The 23,456-nt window shown below is 35.0% G+C and overlaps 1 protein-coding gene across 2 annotated transcripts in view; it reads left to right on the forward strand.

Annotated features, from left to right (window-relative positions):
• Positions 1–1,340: 1,340 nt before the first annotated feature.
• LOC145685920 (L-2-hydroxyglutarate dehydrogenase, mitochondrial-like) overlaps positions 1,341–23,456 on the forward strand; it is a 53,417-nt gene continuing 31,301 nt past the window's right edge. Inside the window, exons 1-4 of one of the 2 annotated variants that reach the window (XM_081758688.1) lie at positions 1,341–1,521; positions 9,169–9,302; positions 11,151–11,434; positions 22,909–23,109. In XM_081758688.1, the coding sequence (XP_081614814.1) occupies positions 1,415–1,521; positions 9,169–9,302; positions 11,151–11,434; positions 22,909–23,109 (726 nt within the window). In that variant the 5' untranslated portion in view covers positions 1,341–1,414. Of the gene's footprint in view, positions 1,522–9,168; positions 9,314–11,150; positions 11,435–22,908; positions 23,110–23,456 lie in introns of both variants that reach the window. The other variant, XM_081758689.1, reaches the window with a different exon arrangement.

Consider the following 23,456-nt stretch of genomic DNA (forward strand, 5'->3'; position numbering starts at 1 on the left):
AAGTATCGCAGGACAAGAAAAGAGTAGCGCGTACATGTGAATAATTATAAGATATTATGTAAAGTTTGCACCTCTATTCGATTTACTCTCATTGTACATTTTGACAAGTTATGCAAATAATGCTTGATAAAGCTTTCATTAAAAAACAAAAAAAACAAAAAAAAAAAAAAAAAAACAGCAGTAGCATCATGATTATAGAAGCTACAAAAAACATTAAACAGTAATCCCTTGTTCTAAGAAATTTTTTGCTGTTTGCAGCATGCAGTATACTAAATACAATACAAGCGATGCATTAATAATTTTAGCTTTGCGTGATTTGAACCTGAAATATGAAATACTGATTCTAGTTTCCAAAAAGTTCATGTAACATCAATAATGCATATTTTTACATAATACGGACAGCAGCATAATAATTGTACATTTTTATTTCAGACTATTCTATCACTTTAATTACTGAAAATCGTATTTTCTTTTAAATGATTCTCTGCCCCTCCTTCAGGTACTTATACTTAACAATGGCCATACATAAAAAGATATGCAGTTCAATTTCTTGTTAGGGTTGCCTCGTATAAATGGAAAAGGTACAGTCGGTATTCATTTAAAAAAGAATATACAAAGTGGTTTATAAAAAGGTGTTTCTCGGAAGATAAACCAAACTAAAGGGAAGAACTAGTTCGAATTTCTATGTTCCGATTTCTGCAACAAAATCACGGAATTTACACTGAATCACTTATGATTGAGACTTTATGGATAACCAGACAAAGTTTCAAATCTTATGCGCAATCGTTCACAGTGAACGGATCTAGAGAATGAAACAAACCAGTTGCCGTGGACCAAAGTTCCTTCCTTCAGCACAGCGGAATCAATATCCAGTTTCAAAGCTAAGCTTTGCGCACACCTCTCAGTTCGGGGTAACAGCAAAAATTATTTTTTCAATAAGAAGTTCCGGAATGTTTCGAAATTCCGGCATGTTCCGAAATTCCGGAATGTTTCGAAATTCCGGAATGTTCCGAAATTCCGGAACGTTAAGAAATTCCGGAACGTCTTGAAACTGTGTTCCGATTCCGGAATTGGAATTTCCGTTCCGAAAAATTCCGGAATTCCGGAATTAGGAACAGCCCTATATTTTAGTTTAGTTTCGGTTAGGTTCAGTATTCCTGATCCTACTTTGCGGCACCTAACCCGACAACGCAAATCACTAAACAAATAACTATTACTGCAATGCCGATTAACGCAATTTTCGCGTTGAGATGACTCAAGTAGTATGTTAGATACGTGAAAAACTTTTTTTTTTTTTTTAAAAAAAAGAAGAAAACGGTTACTTACTGTTGATTGTGTGCTGTTTCCTTTTATATACTGTGTTAACAGCTGGTTGCTGGTGGTATATTTGTATTTGTTTTTGCATTTCAGAAGAATGAGTTGCATTTTAAAGAGACAAGTGAATAAATTGCTTTTCTATTGTGAGATACATGCAAAGGGAATGAAAAATCATGTGTTTATTCACAAAGGATTACAAACAGAGTATGTCAAATTTGTTGAGTTTAAGCAACTATTTGTTGCAGGTGGAAGATAGCATTGGTACACAATATTTCCGTGACCTTGAGTATTTAGGAACAAAGATAGGAAATGTTTCCAAATAAGAGACTAGAACAGAAATTGGCACTTTTTCCCATTAACTCTCGCGAGCATTTCACCATGAGGTTATAGTTAAGGAGCCGTACTTCCCATTTAGGGAAGGACGAGAAACGCCATACTTTCAGGAATTATTCATTGACTATCTAAGATGTTAAAAAGTAGGTAATAGACTGAGTTCTTGCCCTTGTACATAGGATGTTCAGGTAGTGCAACAGTGAGATGTATCATGTGCACGGGAGGTGAGAAGTAGCTGTTCTTAACTATTACCCAACATGACAATAATGAGTAGGTTGAGTTAGTTTAGGTTAGATTTGGTTTTGTTCACTTAGTACATTGGTTTGTTGCGGTAGGGCTTATCGATACTGAAGGCATTTATTCCGAAGTTGGGCGTCCGCTTTCGCAACGTTTTTTCGCTGTTATCTCCTTTCCACATGTTCTGCAATTTGTTATTAGGTTCATTAATCCGTGCTCTTCACAAACTTTTAAAAGATTTTGCTCGTTATCAATGCATTCCTTCACAAATGTTAAAACTGCTAGTTCATTGCCCTTGTACATTCGCCATATTGATAACATAAATGCTTGTTACTTTCCCACAATGCAACTGTTCGATTACCTTGCGCCAAGTAGTTCCCTCCGCTCGCCGTATACTCCCATGTTTATAACCGCTTATATATAACAAATAAACAGATTTTTCGAGACCCTTATATATTATAAAGCACACAAACGATCAAATTATCCATATCTTTCCTGTAAATTTTACAAATTTTGCTGGAAACGGACGCCCAACTTTGGATCTTAACGCCAGAAATTACAGTGCAGATTGTGAATATGGACCCATACGTAAATGCATTGCATATATATATATATATATTTCTTTTTCATTAATTGACTGTTTGTGCCTTAAGCAAAAATATTTTATGTATGAACTCGCATTCTTCGGTGCAGGTCTACTTTAGGAGAACATAAGTGTACCTATACCATCAAAGTTATTATGCAAAACCACGTATAGCATCTATTATCTGCCCCAACTCTAATTTGCCTATTTTATGTCGAAAACAGAACCCAACAACCCCTGCGGGGCTTCTAAACCGTTCCTTCTACTATTCCTACTCCTGCTTATACTATGGATCCATATAGTAAAACTACGCTTATATGTGCAAGATTGGGGGAGACACTAAATACCAGTCAAAACCAGTAACCAATTTGTGCTGGCTGTCACTAAAAAGCTTGAATGCTATCTAACCGAGTTAGGGTAGGAGCGCAGAAGGGGCCGCGCGTGGGTGCATCCGTAGACATATCAGCGACGGTAGGGGCAAGGTTCTAGAATACAGGGCCCCGTTCCAATTTAGCTGTAATAAGGACAAAATGTGCCCTGCGGGGCTCTAACCCACCTTCACTCGCTAACGCTCGCTCGGCAATACAATTTGAATTAAATATTAAACGTTGGTATAGAAATGAAACAACCTATCTACCAACGTATATGGGGGACTTGTGTTCTAGAACCTTCTGGACGGTGGGTATTCACAGAAACGAGGATAGCAGAAAATGGCATACAGACACGTTCTGTTGGATTATGTATATATACGTCATTATGCATGTTAGATGTAATTTTTGCATAGCGTATGTTTTCATTGCTTCTACATCGCTGTTCTAAAACAAATTAACACACTAGTTGCGTAGATTTCACAAATGTGTGGATTGTTTAACTCTCGGACACTTCTGTGATTGCGCATCATGAGTTATACCACACTAGCTTCAGACACAACTACATGTCACTTCACTTTGTATAGGGGCCGCGGTGGCTCAGTGGCAGAGCGTTCACCTCTGGTGTTTGGGGTCTCGGGTTCAAACCCTGCTCCCGCCAAGTGAACTTTGTGGTGGACAAACACCGTGTGCGTGGGTTTTCTCGGGGTTCTCCCGTTTCCTCTCACTTTCTTCATTCCACCATTTCATTCATCTCTCATCATCACCGTCTCCTTTAGCCTAACCGGCATAACCGTGGGACGTAAAACTCAGAAATTTCATTTTTTCACTTTGTATACTGTAGTTAATGGCTACCGTAATGGAGGAATCGGTGTTTAACGGGTTAGACTTTCATTAAAGTATTTCTACGTACCGGTAGATACACATTTCCCGGGTAAGAACACTAACATATTTCGATTATTTACAGAATGATCTATTAAAATGTTACAAATTTCTCCTGTAAATTTCACAAACATGTAAATTCGTATATTCAATCCACATAGAAATTACTTCCAGTTAATGTGGTAGCATTTTTCCCTCTCACGTATCATGTGAACTAGGCTTACATGATTTAAACAGAAGAACGGTACTTCCGTAAGTGCAAGGGTCAGTGATAAATAATGCATTATCATCATGGCGTATACTACCATATAATGATTATAAACTTTTTTTTTTTTTTGTACGGAAATCGCCAAATGCCTTAAATACTCTTATTCTGTTACCTGTTCTCTTATTGTTAGTAGATAAGCTTACAAGAGGGGAATTTGTTTCGTAATCTACTGAGATGTGGAAGTCAAAAGAGAATTTTGGCTTATAGAGAGTGCTGTTGCTAAAACATTACGTATTGATGCACCAGTTATCGGTGGGTATAATACAAGGAACCTTCTGGATCACGGACATCGATCATACTGATTATTTCTCCGTAAATGAGAAAGTGTCTATTACATTGTGCTCAGTGTTCGAATAACTGGGAAAAATGAGGGGGAGGGGATATCAGTTTCTGTAAAGAAACTAAATGATCTGGTGGAGGATATATGTATATAGCTTTTAAAATATACTGCATGTGTGGTAATTTTCTTTTCAAGTACGTATCACTTCCCTATAAACCTCTTAAATTTGCATACTGCCTACTAAAAGTAAGGCAATAAAAACATACACCAGTATTATTAATAATTAAAAATAAATAAATAAATAAATATAAAAAACAAAACAAAAAAAACTTGTGGATATAAAAATTACAAACTCATTTTGCAACTCTTCTGTGTGGTTATTCATAAAAAAATAATGCAAGCTGAGATCGAATCAAGTACTCCACGCAAGAGGTGAGCGCTCTACCACTAAACCACTGCGGCCCCATTTTGGTATTTTATAACGAATACATAAATATTGTTGTTTATCTGCTGTAAATTAACACTAGAAGTCCGTATCGAATATTGTAACGTTAAGAACGCATGGGGTCAAATTCGACCCCACATTTAATTTCGCAGCAATTATGTTTGGTTATTTGTTTATTTCACTGATTTAGAGTTAATTAAAATATTTTAAATAATAGTAAGGCATCCATGCGCATAACCCATATAATTTTCAATATTTTATACAAAATTACAAGTTTCTATAGATACTAAATTAGAAACAGATTCTGTAAGTATTTTACTGTGAAATTTGAAATAAAGTTCTGTCAGAAAACACTTTTGATTTTATATCCTATTCCGGATCCACCCTTTTATTTATAACTCAAGGAAAATAAAATGTGTTTGTGTTTTTGAAAGTTTCGCAAAGTTCACTTGGGATCTTTTGGGACTCCAACACACAGTTTGCACAAATTTTGTATTTCTATTTATAAGTTTGTTGCTTTCTTTGAACAAAAATTATAAAATTATACACAGAAAACGCTCCAAAGCAAAGGCACAATAAAACAGAACAATAGAACTAAGTGTGTAAGAAATATAATAAAATATATCATGTTGGGGTCAAAAAGACCCCAAGCGGACTTCTAGTGTTAATAATATTGTAAATAGATACAACAGGAAAGATATTTATTGATAGACCAAGTTTGTAAATTACCGTAACCATGTTATTACATATATAAACTTAAAATACCATTTTATTGGCTGTAAACTTAAGAATTTCGTGCATGGTATCTCTACCAGTCCCCTAAATACGCTTTGTATACTGTATAACCCGTTTTTCGCAATCTTCTAAATAACATACCAGAATTAACGTTACACTTTGTAAAGGCTTGTGCCACTGAAATGGTTGAATGTGGTATTGTATCATGTACATTCTAGTTATAAGGAATAGTGCTACCAAAATGTATAATCGATACAAATTTGTAATTACAAATTCTACTGTAGCTTCATTTTCTTTTGTTTTAGTGCTCCTTCGTAATATAGTAGATGAAGCACGGGACCTGGTGCAAGGGCTTTCGGGTCTGATAGACTACAATAGCAGTACAGTAATACAATAATTGTAGGTCTCGTGTATACCACGTGGTAGCAAAGATCGTAAATATAATTCAATTTATCATTTGTTTCGTTACATTCCAATATACTTCGCTTGTTGTATTTTGGAAGGTAGTAATCCAAAAGGTACCAAAATTAGTATCAAAGCATTATGAAAACATAAAATATATTTATTTTGTTTTCGTCTTTGAAAACAGGGTGTGGAGAAATGAATTTATTCATTATAATAAAATCAATATTAACAGACCAAAACCATATTCACGAAGAAATTAAATGTTGACTAAAAGCAGGGAATTCGTGTTATTATTTAGTTCAAAATCTTTTGTCGTCGCCAATTCTGTCGGAAGAATTCGAAGCTTAAAATATGTAAAACCTGTCATAATGCCCGATAATCATGCATGTTGTTCTGATGGTGACTTACTCTGAGGAAAGAACGTAGACTGAAATTATTTGAGAACAAGATCCTGAGACGAATATCTGGACCCAAGAGGAACGGGAATGGGTAATGGCGGAAACTTCATAACGAGGACCTGCATAATTTATACCGTATACCAAACGTTGTTAGGATCATCAAATCTAGGAGGCTCAGGTGGGCAGAAGATGTAGTCGGAATGGAAGGAAGTTGGAACGCTTTCAGAGTTCTAACTGGAATTCCAATCGGAAAACGACCGTTAGGAAGACCTAGACGTAAATGGGAGGATAATATTAAGATGAATCTCTCAGAAATAAATATACAGAGTGGAAACTGAATGCAGTTGACTAAGGATAGAAGTCAATGGAGAGTTTTCGTGAAAGCTCCATTGACTCTCCGGGTTCCATAGGCCATAGAGTTAATTAGTTCATTAATAAAATTTGCTGGAGTGAAAAAGCACACGCTTGAATCGAGATTTGAATGCGGGTTGCCGATTTATCTTGGGGATGCGTTAACCACACTCAGTCCACACCCTGAACAGCTATACGTCCCATCGTTATTGAAGTTGATCGTACACTAAAGAGGGATTGATATGATATAAACGATCTTTTCCCCATTTAACAATATGATATACTAAATACAGTTAATTTCCTGTAGACGGAAGTAGCAGATTTAGCATTGTCTGCTCAGGATTTTTTTTTTTTTTTTTTTTTTTTTAAAGTAGACTATCAAACCCTCCGCTTTAGTGCAAGGAAGGAAGGGATGGAGCAAAATCTTTGTTTGTTCTCGCATATCTTGGTGGTCAAGTTGTCATGTATTTGGAATATATGATAAGTTATTTCTTCTTAACGTTCTTTCGTGACACGAAGTGATAGAGTGCTCTATATCTTTATGCAATAAAAGAAACATACTTTTATGTTCGTTTTATCCACTTGGGCATGCTGGTGTTTTCTCTCTTGTACTGAATAGCACAAGAGATCATGAAAGGAAGTAAAACACTGTGAGAAAATTTCCATAATAAATTATGCTTTATTTGTTTACAGTAAGTAAAGGCGGTAACATGGTAATTGTCACTGAATGATAGTATTGTTGAGCTTAAAATCATTAGAAAAATTACACATTATATTGTAAAATGTAGTTTTTTTTTTTTTTTTTTTTTTTTTTAGTATTATTACACAAGAACCAAGAAACTAACGTTAAATTTGGATGAAGGCCATCTGGACAAGAATTAGGCTAGGGCATTAAAGAATTTCATTCAAAAAAGTAATTGGCATCAATTTTGAACTTCCTTCTAATTTCTCATTAAGTGAATACACGTGACTATGGAGTAATTTGGTCTAAGTGATAGTGGAACAATTAATCATAAGATTATAAGGTGATAAAATATATACGGGTTACATACTGTGGTAAACTATATATAAATTATATTCTGTAAAGTGATACTTTTAGAAATGATTTACTTCTTGTTTTAGTTACTGTTATTGAATTTTTGGTGATATTTTCGATACGTATAAGTCATAAGCTAGTTCCGTAATTGGCCAGCTTATTTTAGTATCATTATTTACGTTTCATATTCGGTTAATTAAGGACGAAAAATTATATGAGTTCTGTGATCACGTTATAGAGTGAATGAGGGAAAAGCAGAAGTGGGTCTTGGAAACTTATCACTAGTAAAAGTATGAGTACTGCAGCATTGTAGTTTTAGTTTAGTTATGTTGCTATACTAGAAAAAGTCTGTTTTAAGTTAAAAAAAAGAAAGGGTACGAAAGATATACATTTTTGCGACAGGTATTGTGTACTCCAAATGTTGATTTACTTCGCTCATTTTAAAGTAATATCGTGATAAATAATTTAATTTTCGATTCTGATACAATGTAATTAGCCATGCACATGCTAAAATAAAAAACTAAGTAATACGTAACTCTACAATATTAGTAGTGTTTAACAGACAAAAATTTTGTCCAAAGATGAAACATTCCCCAAACAACAGATATCATCTTGCTGAGCAAATAATATAAATAAATGTTATCCTCATGCGCAATTTTCGAGAAAATCGAGATAAATTATTTTTCATTTTGCAAAGCTAAGCAAATGATATTTACCTGTTAAGGTGAAAGTTGGACTACAGTGTATGCTCGTCAAGCTTTTGATTATGACATTACACACTATGGATAATGAAATATAGTACAAAATTATGATTTACTCTTAAATTTAAATTTTTGTTTAAAGTTATCTAAAGATCAAACTGAAGAAGATGAGGTGCTTGAGGATAAATTCTCATGTGTAATTTTTGAGAAAATTGACAATCTTTATGGCTATAAAAATTTCGTTGCCAATACTTGATCATTTTTATTCTTAGGATTAGAATTAGGAATTAGATTTCCGAGACTTTCGGCGTCTATGGTCCTGTTTAGCCTGTCACGTATGAGGGATGACGTCCTTCGGCGTAGAACCATTAAATCAGATACCATCTCGGCATTTGCCTGGTGTAAGTGATTAGAATCCCAGCTAAACCTCGCTTGGGATGACTGACCTGAAAAAAGCTTTCGCACTTTTTTGATCGAGTATCCCAACTGGGACCAACCGCACCAAAGGCGAGAGCGTTAGCTATTACGCTATGCGGGGCCACAGTTTTAATGCTGGAACAGACTACTATTTCTTTATTTATGTACTATACAGTATATGTAAAAAGATACATTGAAAGCTTCTCTTAACGGTTACACACAGATTTCTAACAGTGATGCAAATACTACTGACAGTATTCTTTCTTGATCTATGGGATTTTTGTACTTTTCTTTTTCGTCATTTCTACTACTCCCTGTCAAACTGTAATAATTTCTTGTATTTCTTACAAAATATTGTCTAATAATAATAATAATAATAATAATAATAATAATAATAATTTATTATGTATAGTTCCAGGCAAAATCTTCGCCAGTACGATGTTGTGGTGGTTGGAGGCGGGATAGTTGGAATGGCAAGCGCCCGAGAGATTCTTCTACGACATCCAACTATTAAAATGGCTGTGGTTGAAAAGGAGCCTATATTAGGCAGGTATTGGGTAAGACAAGTCTTAATGAATGCACATAAAAAGATTAGCATTCAAACTACTTTGATTAATTCTCGTATCTATTTGTACGTCTTATAAAGTATGGGAAAATATTTATTCGTTTATTGGAATAGAACACAACAGGTGTTATATCCTGTTACAGTGCTTATCTTCCTGATATATATAGGGTGTTCTAAAAATATCACCCAGAAACCACAGAGTACTATTCTACAGCTCAAAATAAAGCGAAAATGTTATATGTTAGAATGCTCGCCGGGGCCTCGTTCAACCGCTGTGGGCAATCGAAATTTCACTATGTCGCAACATCACATATTAACTTGAGATCATTTAGCATTGCTCTACAGATCCATCAAGCAGTTACATCAGTTGTTAAGGTAATATGTGGTGCTAGTGTCAACGTCTATTAACTTTAACTGTCATCTAAGGGGTCGTGGTGGCTCAGTGGTAGAGCGTTCACCTCTGATGTATGGGGTGTCCTTGGTTCGATCCCAGCTCGCACCACGTGAACTTGTGGTGGACAAACACCGTGTGCGTGGGTTTCCTCGGGGTTCTCCCGTTTCCTCCCACTTTATTCATTTCACCATTTTCTTTCATTTCTCATCATCACCGTCTCCTTTAGCCTAGCCGGCATAACCCTGGGACGTAAAACTCAAAGATTTCATTTCATTTAACTGTCATCTGGTAAGAATCGATGTAATTATTTGATGGATTGGTAAATATAATCTATGGTTCTTTATCTATCTGTAGTCCGTGGGCGCCATTTTTAGTACACCCGATTTATATATTCAACATTTCAGTTCTGAGTCGTGTAAGTTAGTTAGCATAAATATCTATGTTACTTGTTGCTTTTATGAGTCTGTTGAAGGTTGCACTCACCGTACGTGTTGTTGACTTATTTAGCATATTTGTCGTGCTTTTATACAATAAAAGAAATCATAGTTATCTATGTGTGTTGTTCTGTTTGGTACGTTTATTTGAAATCTCGGAAACAGTTTATCGCAGTCTAGTTTACTATTAATTATTTTGTACAAGAAGTCCATATCATGTAATGCTTTTTACTTAAGGGGTTACTTTACTCACCACAAATAATTCAAGCTATTCAAGAAGTGAAAAACAGTTGATGTCAGCACTACTCAATAAATTTTCTCAATTGATTCTGTAAATGAAATTAAATTTCAAGTTTTACGTTCCACGATACTACCCTGTAGGCTAAAAGAGACGGATGAATTAATGAAAATGAACTATGAGATAGTTAATGGAATGAGAATGTCAGGGCTGTGTATATAATGTATTTGCTTATTACATACTGCATGCAAGAAGAAAGAAAACACTGATCACACATGAATTAGAAACTCCAACCGGAAATAGGCTCAATCTTGCAAACGGTGCGAGATATTGAAAAAAACTCTCTCGTGTATGGTACCCATTGCCGATTTTTATCAGTACGTCCTTCACTTGTGTCAGTAAAGGGATATGTATAGATGTTGTGAGGAATGACAAGGAGATTCGCACTCATATGTGAATGATGCACTGTGTAGAGAGCGCAGGTTGAGCTAGTAATAATAATAAAAAAATATTACATAAGCAAGTGTAGTTAATATAAGGTAGTGAAGTGATGATCACAATTATACTAAACTAGTTATCTGATTGTGATATACTACAGTTAGTACAATATACTGTAGCTAATAAACAAAATCCATTTGTCAAGTTTAATCTGACCTGTATAAAAGGATAGCTGTTCACAACGAAATAAAATATGTACTTTAGGATTTCACAAATTTCACTATAGTATACTTTTCTTATTTATGTTTTTCATTTGTTATTTCAGCTGCTCACCAGAGTGGACATAACAGTGGAGTAATCCATGCTGGAATATATTACAAACCTGGTTCTTTGAAAGCAAAACTTTGTGTAGAAGGCCTTAATTTAGCATATAAGTATTGTGATGAGAAAAATATTCCATATAAAAAGTGTGGAAAATTAATAGTAGCCACAAATGAAAACGAAATTAAATTACTCCATGACCTGTTCGAGAGAGGTCAAAAGAATAATGTACGTGACTTATCATTGGTTGATGGGAATCAAATAAAACAGTATGAACCACATTGTCAGGTATAGTTCAAAGTTGTAATCTATTTCATACTTTTTTCTTTATCAATGTCAAAAGACAGATATCTAGGCGAAAACTCTCGTTGTAATCTGGCGGATCTAGCCTGGGGCCAGGGGGTGCCTAGATCTCCAAGTTTTTTGAGTGACAAAAATAATTTAAGCTTGGCAACGCTGCGGGCGATCTGTGTCTACCGGCCTGTGCTAGACCGGTTTGTTTATCCCTTCCACTTCCTCAGTCCGAGTTACAACTCCTTGGTGGAGCTAACATTATTTTTGACAGCGCTATCAGTGAAGTTGTGTTTTTGTTGTGTATTACAGAAATGGAGCATCGGAATTTAGAGCAACGTTGTGCAATAAAGTTTTGTGTTAAACTTGGTGAATCCGCGAGAGTGACGTTTGAAAAGTTGAAACAGGCCTATGGGGAACATTGCTTATCAAGAGCACAGGTTTTCCGCTGGCACAAATCATTTTTGGAAGGCCGAGAACACGTTGAAGATGAATCTCGCTCAGGGAGACCTTCAACTTCAAAAAATGACGAAAACGTTAAACGTGTGAGGGCTTTTGTGAGATCAGACCGTCGTTGGATGATGAGTGAACAGTTAAATTTAAACACTTAACGTACATCAAATTTTGACAGACGATTTGAACATGCGAAAGATTTGTGCCAAAGTAGTGCCGCAAAACCTCACAACTGAACAGAAGGACAATCGAAAAAACGTGTGCGTTGATCTTCTTGAGAGGATTTCCAATGACCAAGAATTCTTCAATTGTGTGGTCACAGGTGATGAAGTAACTCTTGTGACTTTTTCCTTTTCCCGAAATTGAAACATGTCCTAAAAGGACGCCATTTTGAAACTCTGGAGAACATTCAAAAGACAGTGACCGACCAGTTAAAAGCCATACCAGTTGAAGACTTCTAGCGCTGCTACTAAGAGTGGGAACGACTCCGCCGGTGTATAGCTGCCCAAGGGAACTACTTTGCAGGGGATAACATTGTTGTTTGAAAAACATAAAACTTTAGTTAATACAAAATCAGTCTCATTACTTTTTTAACACACCTCGTATTTTTGAAAGCTTATAGTAAAATCATAATCTGGGTTCTAGTTACCCTCCCCCCTTCCAGTTTTTATCCTGTAGATCTGCCTCTGGTTCTAATACACTTCATAGATTTGATGAGGTGTTATTGTCCATATAGAACTCCATGAGAGGTAATTCTAAAGATGATACTACCTAATACTTCTTAGTATTTTTTTTTTTTTTTTGTATATACGCTTATAATCAGTATACAAATATATTAGATATTAGAACTGTTATAATATAATAGAAATGTTTTGTGTAGGACTTAACTTACATTTAGTTAAGTATGTAGTTCATACTATGTAATCTCGTTAGTAGCTAAAATTTCACTTTTTAATATTTTAAGCAGTATATAAAATAATAACAATTCTTCAGATATTTTTGTTGCTTTTTTTAAAATAATAAATTTCCATTGAAAAACGTCAAAATTCTATCCTGGACATGTCACAACAACTATTATATGTTGCTTGTGTCTTAGGTAAAGAATCAACATAATAGCGTATGGATAGTACACAAGATAAAACCCACAAAATGAAATTCTAGCTAAACACTATAAAATAAGTATAAAAGTTTGTAGTTATTTCTTTTTTTCTTTTTACTTTTTCTTTAATTCTCAATTTAATCTACATCTTCCTTTTTTTTTTTTTTTTTTTTTTTACTTTTTCTTTAATTCCCAGTTTAACCTACACTATCTTCTTACTACTGATGATATTTGAAGTTGAGTTGATTTAGAGTTCAGCGTTCCTTTCAGCAGCGAGGCTATATGAGACGTGGACCTACTGGTTAACATGGAATCCGAACCACATGAACTTTCGCCGGGAATCAAACCCGGGTCTCCCACGCCAAAGGGGTATACGCTAACCGCTTAGCCATGAACAAGCTCTGATAATATTGTAGAACAACAAACGAAAATAAAATTAGTGTTTACCAGGACTTCTTTTGTACGGTTATGATATCGAGTATTTCCTAAATCATTACATGTCTCAGGGAAGTTTTTTATTATTATTATTATTTAAATAATTCTTTGACACAAGCCATGTGCCAGCACTGTTTGCATTATAGTCCTTTGTTCTTCCTAATTGAGTAAACATTTGAGTTGGAGATTACACAAACAAATTTTCCACATTCTTTAATAGTTTCAGAACATACGAATACTTTAGTTTTCCGTGTTTGTGTATCTCTTCGTTATATAGACGTGGATTGTCTTATGTCCACGTCGGAATTTTGTCTTTCTTAAACAAACAAGAACAAAAGACACTCTGGATGATACACTGGTTATATGCTTATTATTCAGTAGACAGTCAAACTGACACACATCGGTATGACAATCATTCTTTAGATTATATTCAAGTCTCTCGATAGCTAGTTTTCATCTTTTCAGAGTACAGCGTGATAACTAGAGCCCGGATTTTCATGCACAAACAAACCCCGAGATATGCTTGCAAATATGCACGAAAAATATTTAAAAATATGTACTAAAATATGCATTAAAAGATGTAACATATGCACTCAAATATACGCTAAGAAAATAAAATTTCAGTTTCTTAACTACCTCTGATGCAATCAAAAGTGAGAGCTCCTCCCTGGCTAAGCGATTAGTATACGCACCTTTCGCGAGGGAGACCCGGGTTCGATTCCCGGCGGGAGCTCATGTGGTTCGGATTCCATGTTAATCAGTAGGTCCACGTCTTACATAGCCTCGCTGCTGAAAGGAACGCTAACTGAAATTCAACTCAGCAATCAAAAGAGAATTTAACTCAGGGTGACTCAAAGTAGGTATACACCCCTGCATTGATCAAGTATAACATTCTAGTTTATGGATTTTTTTGCTTCGACTGTTTTGGACTTAAGTTATAAGTAAAATGATGTTAAGAACAAATAATAAAGAAACTAGGTCTACCTGTTTAATAACAATAAGAAATTATATAAAATACAGTACGGGACTGTGTACCTACTTTTGGGCCAACCTGTATATATTTTTTCCTACATCTGCATTAACAAAGTGATTCAGTTTACTTTATAACTTCTTGTAATATACTCTGAAGTATGCTAGTTTGCAGCAATAAAATTAAGAAATGTGCAGTTTCCTGCAGAATATGCATAACATCGAAATTCACTCAAAATATGGACTTATATGCGTTATTATATGCATCTCAAACGAATGCTTACAGGCCCAAAGGAAAGAAAAAATACTTTCCATGTGTTTCTGCGTTACTATAAACATGCATTTTGCTTATAAATCCGGGCTGTAATGATAACTAACATTGTAGAGTTCCTAATTATTTGCCTTACACTCGCTCACAAAGAATCTTATGAAATGATTTACGTGAATAAGTCTTTTATTATGTCCACTAATTTAATTCTTATTAATCGGCCAGCACTGCCTATATAAGCTCTACCATAAATTAGCATATGTTTCTACGATTGTTTAGTTACGAGTTACGATTTTTACTAGAAACATTAACCTTTTTGTTTACTACAACAGGTAACTTTTAGATTGTCACTTGACCTCATTAGCTATGCTTCATCTCGTACAGTTCTCTTTTAGCTTTCCAATAATATATATATATATATATATATATATATATATATATATATATATATATATATTGTGCAATATAATAGTCATTTGACAAGAAGGCGGCTAGTAGAAATACAACCGCGTAATACAGGCAAAGTTCATTACAGGCACATAGTTGTTGTTCCCTGTCTAAGAGAAGACCGGAAGAGAAAGCATTACATAGCAGGGTGGAAAAAAATCATGATTTTTCTAAAAAAAATCATTTTTGTTGATTTTTTTGATTTAAATCGATTTTTTTTTTTTGGATTTAAATCAAATCTTGCTCCTCGTATAATACAAGTCGTGAACTGAAGAAAAAACATTATAAATTAGTATTAAATGCTAATTATGCCATTTGAATGAAAGTATTGAGGTTGAATTTTGAATTATCCCCAATCGTTAACCTATATCAATCCCAAACAATGTTTCTTAACCCTTTTATATTATGGCTATTTTTAAAGGTAAATTATAGACTTTCAGTCAAGCAGCTACAGCATCATCCCTATTTATCCTAGAATCATGGTACATTATCACTCCCTTCAGAATAGAACAGCTTTTGAAACGGTAGCATTTACATTTCCCTATCGTGTCCTTGAAGCGGGAAATTTTGAGAGAAATCGGCATTTTTTTAACTTTTTTCTTTCTAAATTTTGATCCCCTCTGGATTCCCCTGTGTTAACGCACAGATCTCAAGATCAACTGGGAAATACTAAGGGGTGTACTAAATGTGTGTACAAAATTTCAAGCTTCTATGTTGAGTAGTAAAGATGAGGAAACTATTTAACAATGAGCTAAGAACATTCCCACAATGCCCCAGACGACCCGGATGTAATATAAAAATATCCTCAGACATCCCTAATTATCCTAGGATCATGATTTGTACATTATTCTCTTCAGAATAAAACAAATTTTCAACGGTACCCTTCAAATGTCTCCATCATGTATCTGGGGCGGGTAAATCACGAAAAAAGGAATTTTCAGTTAAAATATCTTTCTTTTATAAACTTTTATCTCTGTGGACCCCTTCCCCTGTTTTAAGGCAGTGACCTGAAACAAATCTGAAAAATACTGAGGGGTGCACTGAGTAAATATGCAAAATTTCAATCTTATAGATGCAAAAGTAAGCCCGCAAAAAATAATATTCCCCAAATACCCCAGATTCCCGTATAAAACAAGATCTCAGGTAACAGTTTCCTGAGACATCCCTATTTATCCTAGGAGCATAGTACGTACATCATTTTCTTCAGAATAGAACAGCCTTTCAAACGGTATCATTCATATGTCTCCATCTGAGGCGGGAAAATCACGAAAAAAAGCTATCTTTTGTTAAAAATGTCCTTTTTTTAAAGCAGTTTTGCCCCTCTGGACCCCGCTGTTTCCACACAGAGATCTGAAAACATCTGAAAATTATTAAGGGGTGCACTGAACGAGTGTGCAAAATTTCTATCGTCTGGATGCAAAATGTAACCCGCCAAAAAATAATAATACACATAACAAAAAAAAATCTTTTTAAATTTATAACTTTATCACACACTATGCCTCAACGCAGAAAGGCGTGAAATCATATGTTCTAAAATGCCTCCAGCCTTGAAGAAAACGAAGTAAAAAGCCTTATTGATACTTTTCTTAATCGAATAATGAAGATTCTACCCTATCACCTAAAAATAGGTGATATAATTTAAAAGGTTAGGCATTAGGGAAAAAGTACAGCAACGTTTATCAAAATGACACTTTTTTTTCACAAAAGTTACTGATATTTGGCAGGGACCTATTTTTAAAAGCTCAGAACTACATAAATTTGCGGCATGAAATACATAAATTTCGCCTAAAGTTATAAAATTAACATTTTTTTTTTTTTTTTTTTTTTTTGGAGAGGGGATAGGACCCCTCTAAATACACCCTATTTTCTGGGAAGAAACAAAGGCACAAAAAAGAATTTTCGTCTTAAATGTCGATGGTGATTTCCCCGTTGGAATAGTTAACGATTTTAAAACCCAGAACCAATGCTACGAAAAGAAGAAAGCAGGATTGCTCCGTGACTTGTTCAAAACGGGATTTTCCCTAATGATCCTCTGCATGACACTTGTTTTCATACTATACTGTACATTTGAGTCTCATTGTATTATGATTATTAACTTCCATATAATCGAAATAACAGAACAGAAACGGGATTTTACTTATTTTCACTTTAAATTAATTTCTTTCGGAATTCGATTTAAATCAACGATTTTTATTTAAAAAATCAAGTGATTTAAATCAGACTGATTTAAATCAATCCACCCTGTTACATAGTACAAAAATATCTCTCCTAATCGTAGAAATAAGCTCGTATCAGACGTCTCACGGCATCCTGCAAGAGCCACTCGTCGGAGCATAAAGTTTCTAACGTTTATCACTTGATGCGTGGTGTGTTATAACGGTTTTTTTTAACGTTTCCATATATGATATTTTCTAAATTTACACTGTGCGTGGTGTGTTCCTAAATTTGTTGTAGTGATACGTATTGTGTAAAGATTCAGTCAAGTTACTAAAATATATATTAAAATAAATTGTATGCCATTTCGTGGTGTACAGGCTGACACGCATGCTTTGTGTGACAGTTATTTCGTATTCAGTTGTCGGGTTGGATGAAAACGGAGTGATACTTGTCTCGGGTGCAAGCTTAAGTGATGATTCGAATTCCACTTCAAACATAAGGTCTTGCCTCGGTGCTGGAAAGAGACGTTAAACTCCTATGAACTAACCAACTAAAATCAAGTGTGCCTACTTATTTACGAGGCTTGTCAAGAAAATGAAGTTGGGAACACATCTGCATGTTAGGGGAAAATGTGTGCCAAAGTTGGCAGCTCTGGCAGTAACCTTAATCCATAAACGAGGACTAGGAGTCATTCGTCAGTGCTGCGCCGAATCTTGTGCGAGGAGCACGCGTTGAAAATGGCAGCTCCAATACGGAATCCCCCAAGGTATGAAGTGTGCAGCGTGATCAGTTTTTCTTTTTGAAGCATAAGGAGAGCTTTCATCGGAGACATATGGAGAAATAGTGTCTGTGTACGGGAACGTAATGGATAGCAAAATGTTGCAAAGTGGTGCCATGCCTTAGTAAAAGGTATACTTTGATGACAACGATGAGGTCAGTGAAGAAGTCACAACGTGGTTTCAGATGTAGGCGCTAAATTTTTACGATTCTAGTATACGAAAACTAGTACCGTGTTTGAACAAATGTTCGGACAATCGTGGCACTTATATAGAGGAATGAAGTCTATGTAAATGTATCCAGTGTAACTTTCTTTGCGTACAATACAATTCTTGTATTTCTATTTTTCTTTTGCGTTGCTTGATTAATTTCGTATATAGTACACGTTGACATTGACGGCACTTAACATAGAGGCTATTAACATTCAAATGTAGAAGAACTCGTCGTCGGGACGTAGAGCGAGAGAGCGAGAGAGAGAGAGAGATCCTGTTGGTTTTCACTTACTTCATTCAACCAGTCCATCATATTCCGCAATCATTTATCATCCCCTTCTTTAGCCTAAAATGCATGTAAAGTAATGGAAAAAAATTAAATGAAATCTTTGAGTTTTACGTCCCGCGGACGGTGATGATGAGTAATGAATGAAATGGTGGAATGAAGAAAGTGGGAGGAACTGGAGAACCCCGAGAAAACCCACGCACACGGTGTTTGTTCACCACAAAGTTCACCTAGCGGGGGCTGGGATCGAACCCGGGACCCCAAGCACCAGAGGTGAACGCTCTACCACTGAGCCACCGCGGCCCCTACATGTAAAGTAATGATCTATCTCATTTCAATTTATAATTCCTGAATAATCGTTGCACTTTCAAGCTTTCGGCTGTCCCCATAGCCGTTGTTCTGAAGTACGTGCCATGGCGAGGTCAGTCTATATGTTTACTTGTTCAGTTCCACAGTGCGCCATACCGTCATTTGAGGAGTAATTTGTAGCAGTGCAGCATTGCTCTTCCCTGTCGATCCATTCCTTTTTATTTCTTCTGTGCTTGAATTTTTCCTTCATCTATTTCTATCCCCGAAGAATACCTGTGGGAAGAGCCGAAAGCTTGAAAGTGCAAGGATCATTCAAGAATCAAAAATTGAAGTGAGAGAGATTTTGGTAGTGTTTCTGAGCGTATAACAATAATAATAACAATTTACTAATGGTTGGGGGCAGGAGTTTTTCAGAATTTGAAATTAAAAATTTCGTATTTTGTCGCATTTTGAGATGTAAAATTTACTATTTTGTCGCTCAAATGAATTATTTTGCAAGCTCTAGTATAGGCCCAATATAAGTAATAAACAATAATACCACTTAGGACAATGAAATTATTCTTTAGCAGTTACTAACAACATATTACTTTTCTTCTGTCACAAGTTTTTTTATTTCTTTATTTATTTTACCAGGCATGTACTTGAACCACCTGTGGGTATATTGAACTTCAGCAACATCTCGATAGTCGCAGAGAAAACTAAATACATGGAAGTGCGTCGGGACCGTAATACAGCAAATTATGGATTCTTTAAAATATTAAATAATACTTTTGATAAAGTGGATAGTTTCAAATATCTAGGATCAATATTAACAGAGTAAAATCATATTCACGAAGAAATTAAGTGTCGACTAAAATCAGGGCATTCGTGTTACTATTCGGTTCAAAATCTCTTGTCCTCGAGAATTCTGTCGAGGAATTTGAAGCTTAAAACATATAAATCGATAATCATGCCTGTTATTCTGTATGATTGCGAAACATGGTCGCTTACAATGAGGGAAGAACATAGACTGAAAGTATTTGAGAACAAGATTCTGAGAAAAATATTCGGACCCAAGAGGAACGGGAATGGGGAATGGCGGAAACTTCATAACGAGGAACTACATAATTTATACGGCCTACCCAACATTGTTAGGGTCGTCAAGTCTAGGAGGCTTAGGTGGGCAGGTCATGTAGCTAGAATGGAAGAAAGTAGAAACGCTTTCAAAGTCTTGACTGGAGGACCAATCGGAAAACGACCATTAGGAAGACCTAGGCGCAGATGGGAGGACAATATAAGATGGATCTCGCAGAGATTGGAATACAAAGTAGAAACTGGATGCGGTTAGCTAAGGATAGAAGTCAGTAGAGAGCTTTTGTGAACGCGGAATTGAACTTTCGAGTTCCATAGGCCATAGAGTTAGTTAATTACAATTTGCAAAACCTTCCAACGTAATTTGTCCCTTCCCACTGCTTGCTCCACGTTCAACTTTCTTTGATACGTTTATGTCCTGCCGACTTTATTTGTTTTGTACAGTACTTTTTCATTCAATGCGTGAATTACAAAATTTACACATTAACGTTTGAATATCACTTACGTACAAGCCTTCACTGGCAAATTCACTTGCGCGATCTTGTACCGTCCCATTTTTATTCATCATTTTTAAAATTATAAACTCTTTTAGCGTACGTATTCCACAAAAACACCGAAGTGAGAATTTCTGCTGTTTTAACGACGCTGTGTGTCCCACATTCCACAACTAGAGCTATGAACTTAAAAGAGAAGTTAGGAGTAATAAGCGTTGCAGGTCACAAAAGGAAAATTATACTTTTTATTCCTGTATTTTAACAACTGAAACTAACGTAAAAAAAAAAAAAAAAAAAAAAAAAAAAAAAAAAAAAAAAAAAAAAAAAAACGCAATTTTTTCGCGTTTTGCGGCGTATTTTGCTCAAAATATCAGTTATTGCATTTTGTCGCGACTTCAAAATACCTATTTCCTTACTCAATCTGACGTAATTCGTTGAAAAACCAACTCTCGGTTTTGTCGGAAAACTTCGCAACTTGCGAAAAACTCCTGCCCCTACTGATGGTAGTTGTTTCGGCCAAATATATAGCAAGAATTATACTCTATTCGTTTTTAGAATAATACCTTTTTGGTCAATATAGTACAGGTTCCTAATACGAACTAATAATTGCATCACTCTTTGGCTCTCGAAATGTCTGTATTTCAGTACTTATACCACCGTCATTCAAACACAATTTAAAAATCAGCGCTAGGGGATGATATTAATTCTGATGCGCACCGACATCTTTATATGAAGGTAGTTTTCTTAAAAATATTAATTTTCCCGTATGATCGCCATTTTATCCTGTTTCTCCAATCCCATTTATTTAGCAGACCCTCAACTTTGAGAAGTTTGGAGCAAGTACTGCTGCAGGATTTTCATGTGGTGGGAATCTAAAAAGAGTATGATCGTTGGGTGTCTTCCTCCGAATGAAGTGGATGTTCACCCATCCAGACCTGCTGGTATATGAGTCTAGTGTGTTTCTTTGTTGTGTTAGATGTAAGAAGACTAACAAAATACATTCAGAAACTGAAAAATGCAGAAATATATACAGAAACTTCGTGCACTAATTTTTTTTCTAAAATGTTACTTGTTTTGTTAGTGAGCATTTTATTTTTTGTTGACGCTTTTTTCTTTCTTTGTTTTCCTTTGTGATCTTCATTTATAAAGTTGTGCGTTTTTGTCTTGAATGATGATTTGTTGCGTCCCCTTGATTACGTTTGCTTCACACTAATCCTACAGTGAAGGGGTCCCTATGAAATTGCAAGGGAGCTGTAGATTTCGTGAACACTCCGGTGTGAAGTTGCGCTGACCGCACAGATTTTTTTTTTTTTTTTTAAATTTTATAATGTTTCATGTAAAAACAATTATATGGGTAAAATTTCTTTAATTTCGGGCCGGAGCTTACCTTTTTGCAAAAAGCCCAAATTTAACGTGAGTTGGACTGAAGTTAAATCCGTTAAAAAAAGAGACAAGTATCGGGATTCCTGTAATCTGATACATTGTAATTAAAGATACTGATAGCGCTAATGTAGATTCTAACCGTCCGAATGTTATTAAGAAGTCTGAATGGTACTAAATGTCAATACTTCTCGAATCTCATCAACATGATTATCCTGATTTTTGTGTACTTGAAAATGCGAATCTAGACTAACCTTAGTAACACTTCGAAGATAATCATGTGGAGAAGTCGTAACTTATATAGAAATGAGTTGTTGCACTTAATTTTTACGGAGATGTTCGTAATTCAGTAAGTAAGACTTTTAATTTGACGTTTCAAACGCATCGACTCTCTATACCGTAGTAAGAAATAAATCAAGAGCATTAAAAAAGCTCAAACATTCAACCTGCTGTTTATTTAAATACAATAACGAAACAATCCCAAAATTTTCTTCTCTTTCTGTCCGACTAGTGTTGTGCTGAAAGTACACCAATCTCAACTGTACAAGTATGAAGCATAGAAATATATAGGAAGGAGAATAAAATGGGGGAAGATGCAGGATGAAGAAAGGTGAAATGAAAGTCATTGATAAGGTTTTCTACGCCCCAGATCTGGCAGAATGCTGGAATAATGATAATTAGTGAGAAAAAGAGGTGTATTTGTCATACTTTCACATTGGTAGTAGACAGGAATGTTTATTTTTCATTGTTCAAATAATAATAATAATAATAATAATAATAATAATAATAATAATAATAATAATAATAATAATAATAATAATAATAATAATAATAAATAGAAATGGAATCTTCATTTACATACATAAAATCTGGAAAACTAAGTTTTACATGAACCTAAACTCAACTTCAGTCCAGTTTTGCCTCATTTCTCCTACAATGCTGAATATCTTTATGCTTCTTTTATTAATTATCCACAAAGTACATATATGAGCATTTATATTTTCAAAATGTCATGCCCATTAATAGTTTGGATGTCTTCGTATATATATATATATATATATATATATATAATTCTTATGTTGTGTGTACACATTAGTTTCTTTCTGATTTGCAGGGTGTAAAAGCAATCTGGTCTCCGCATACAGGTATTGTAGATTGGGCTGAAGTGACTAGATCTTATGGAAAAGACTTTGAAAATGCAGGTGGAGAGATATTTTTGAATTTTCAAGTCACTGGATTCAAGGAAACGTCTGAAAGCACACCTGTGTCTTCTGAACCTGTAGCTTATCCCGTCAGGATTTTGAGTCCACATTCTGTAAGTATGTATATTTAAGTATATGCATCTATTCATTCGAATTTGAGACAGTGTTATTTAAAGAGACAATTTATTTATAAGTTCCTTATCATTGAATATCAACACAATATTTTCATGGGCGATGTTACTATTGATGGAAGCCAATGTCCTTAGAAAAGGCATTGAATTGCTTTGTTTCGGTTATATCATGAACTTCGGTAGTCGAAGAGCGCGATGAGGAAAATTTGTCTAACTATTACTCACATACTACTTTGGGACAAGCCTTCCGTTTGTTTATACAGTACTGAAAGGTGCCTTTTCTTGTTGCATTTATTTTATTTTATTATTATTTTTTTTATAGAAATTAA

The sequence above is a fragment of the Thermobia domestica genome, chromosome 5 (assembly GCF_964235325.1).
Source record: "Thermobia domestica chromosome 5, izTheDome1.hap1.1, whole genome shotgun sequence".
In the NCBI taxonomy this organism is placed as follows: Eukaryota; Metazoa; Arthropoda; class Insecta; order Zygentoma; family Lepismatidae; genus Thermobia; species Thermobia domestica.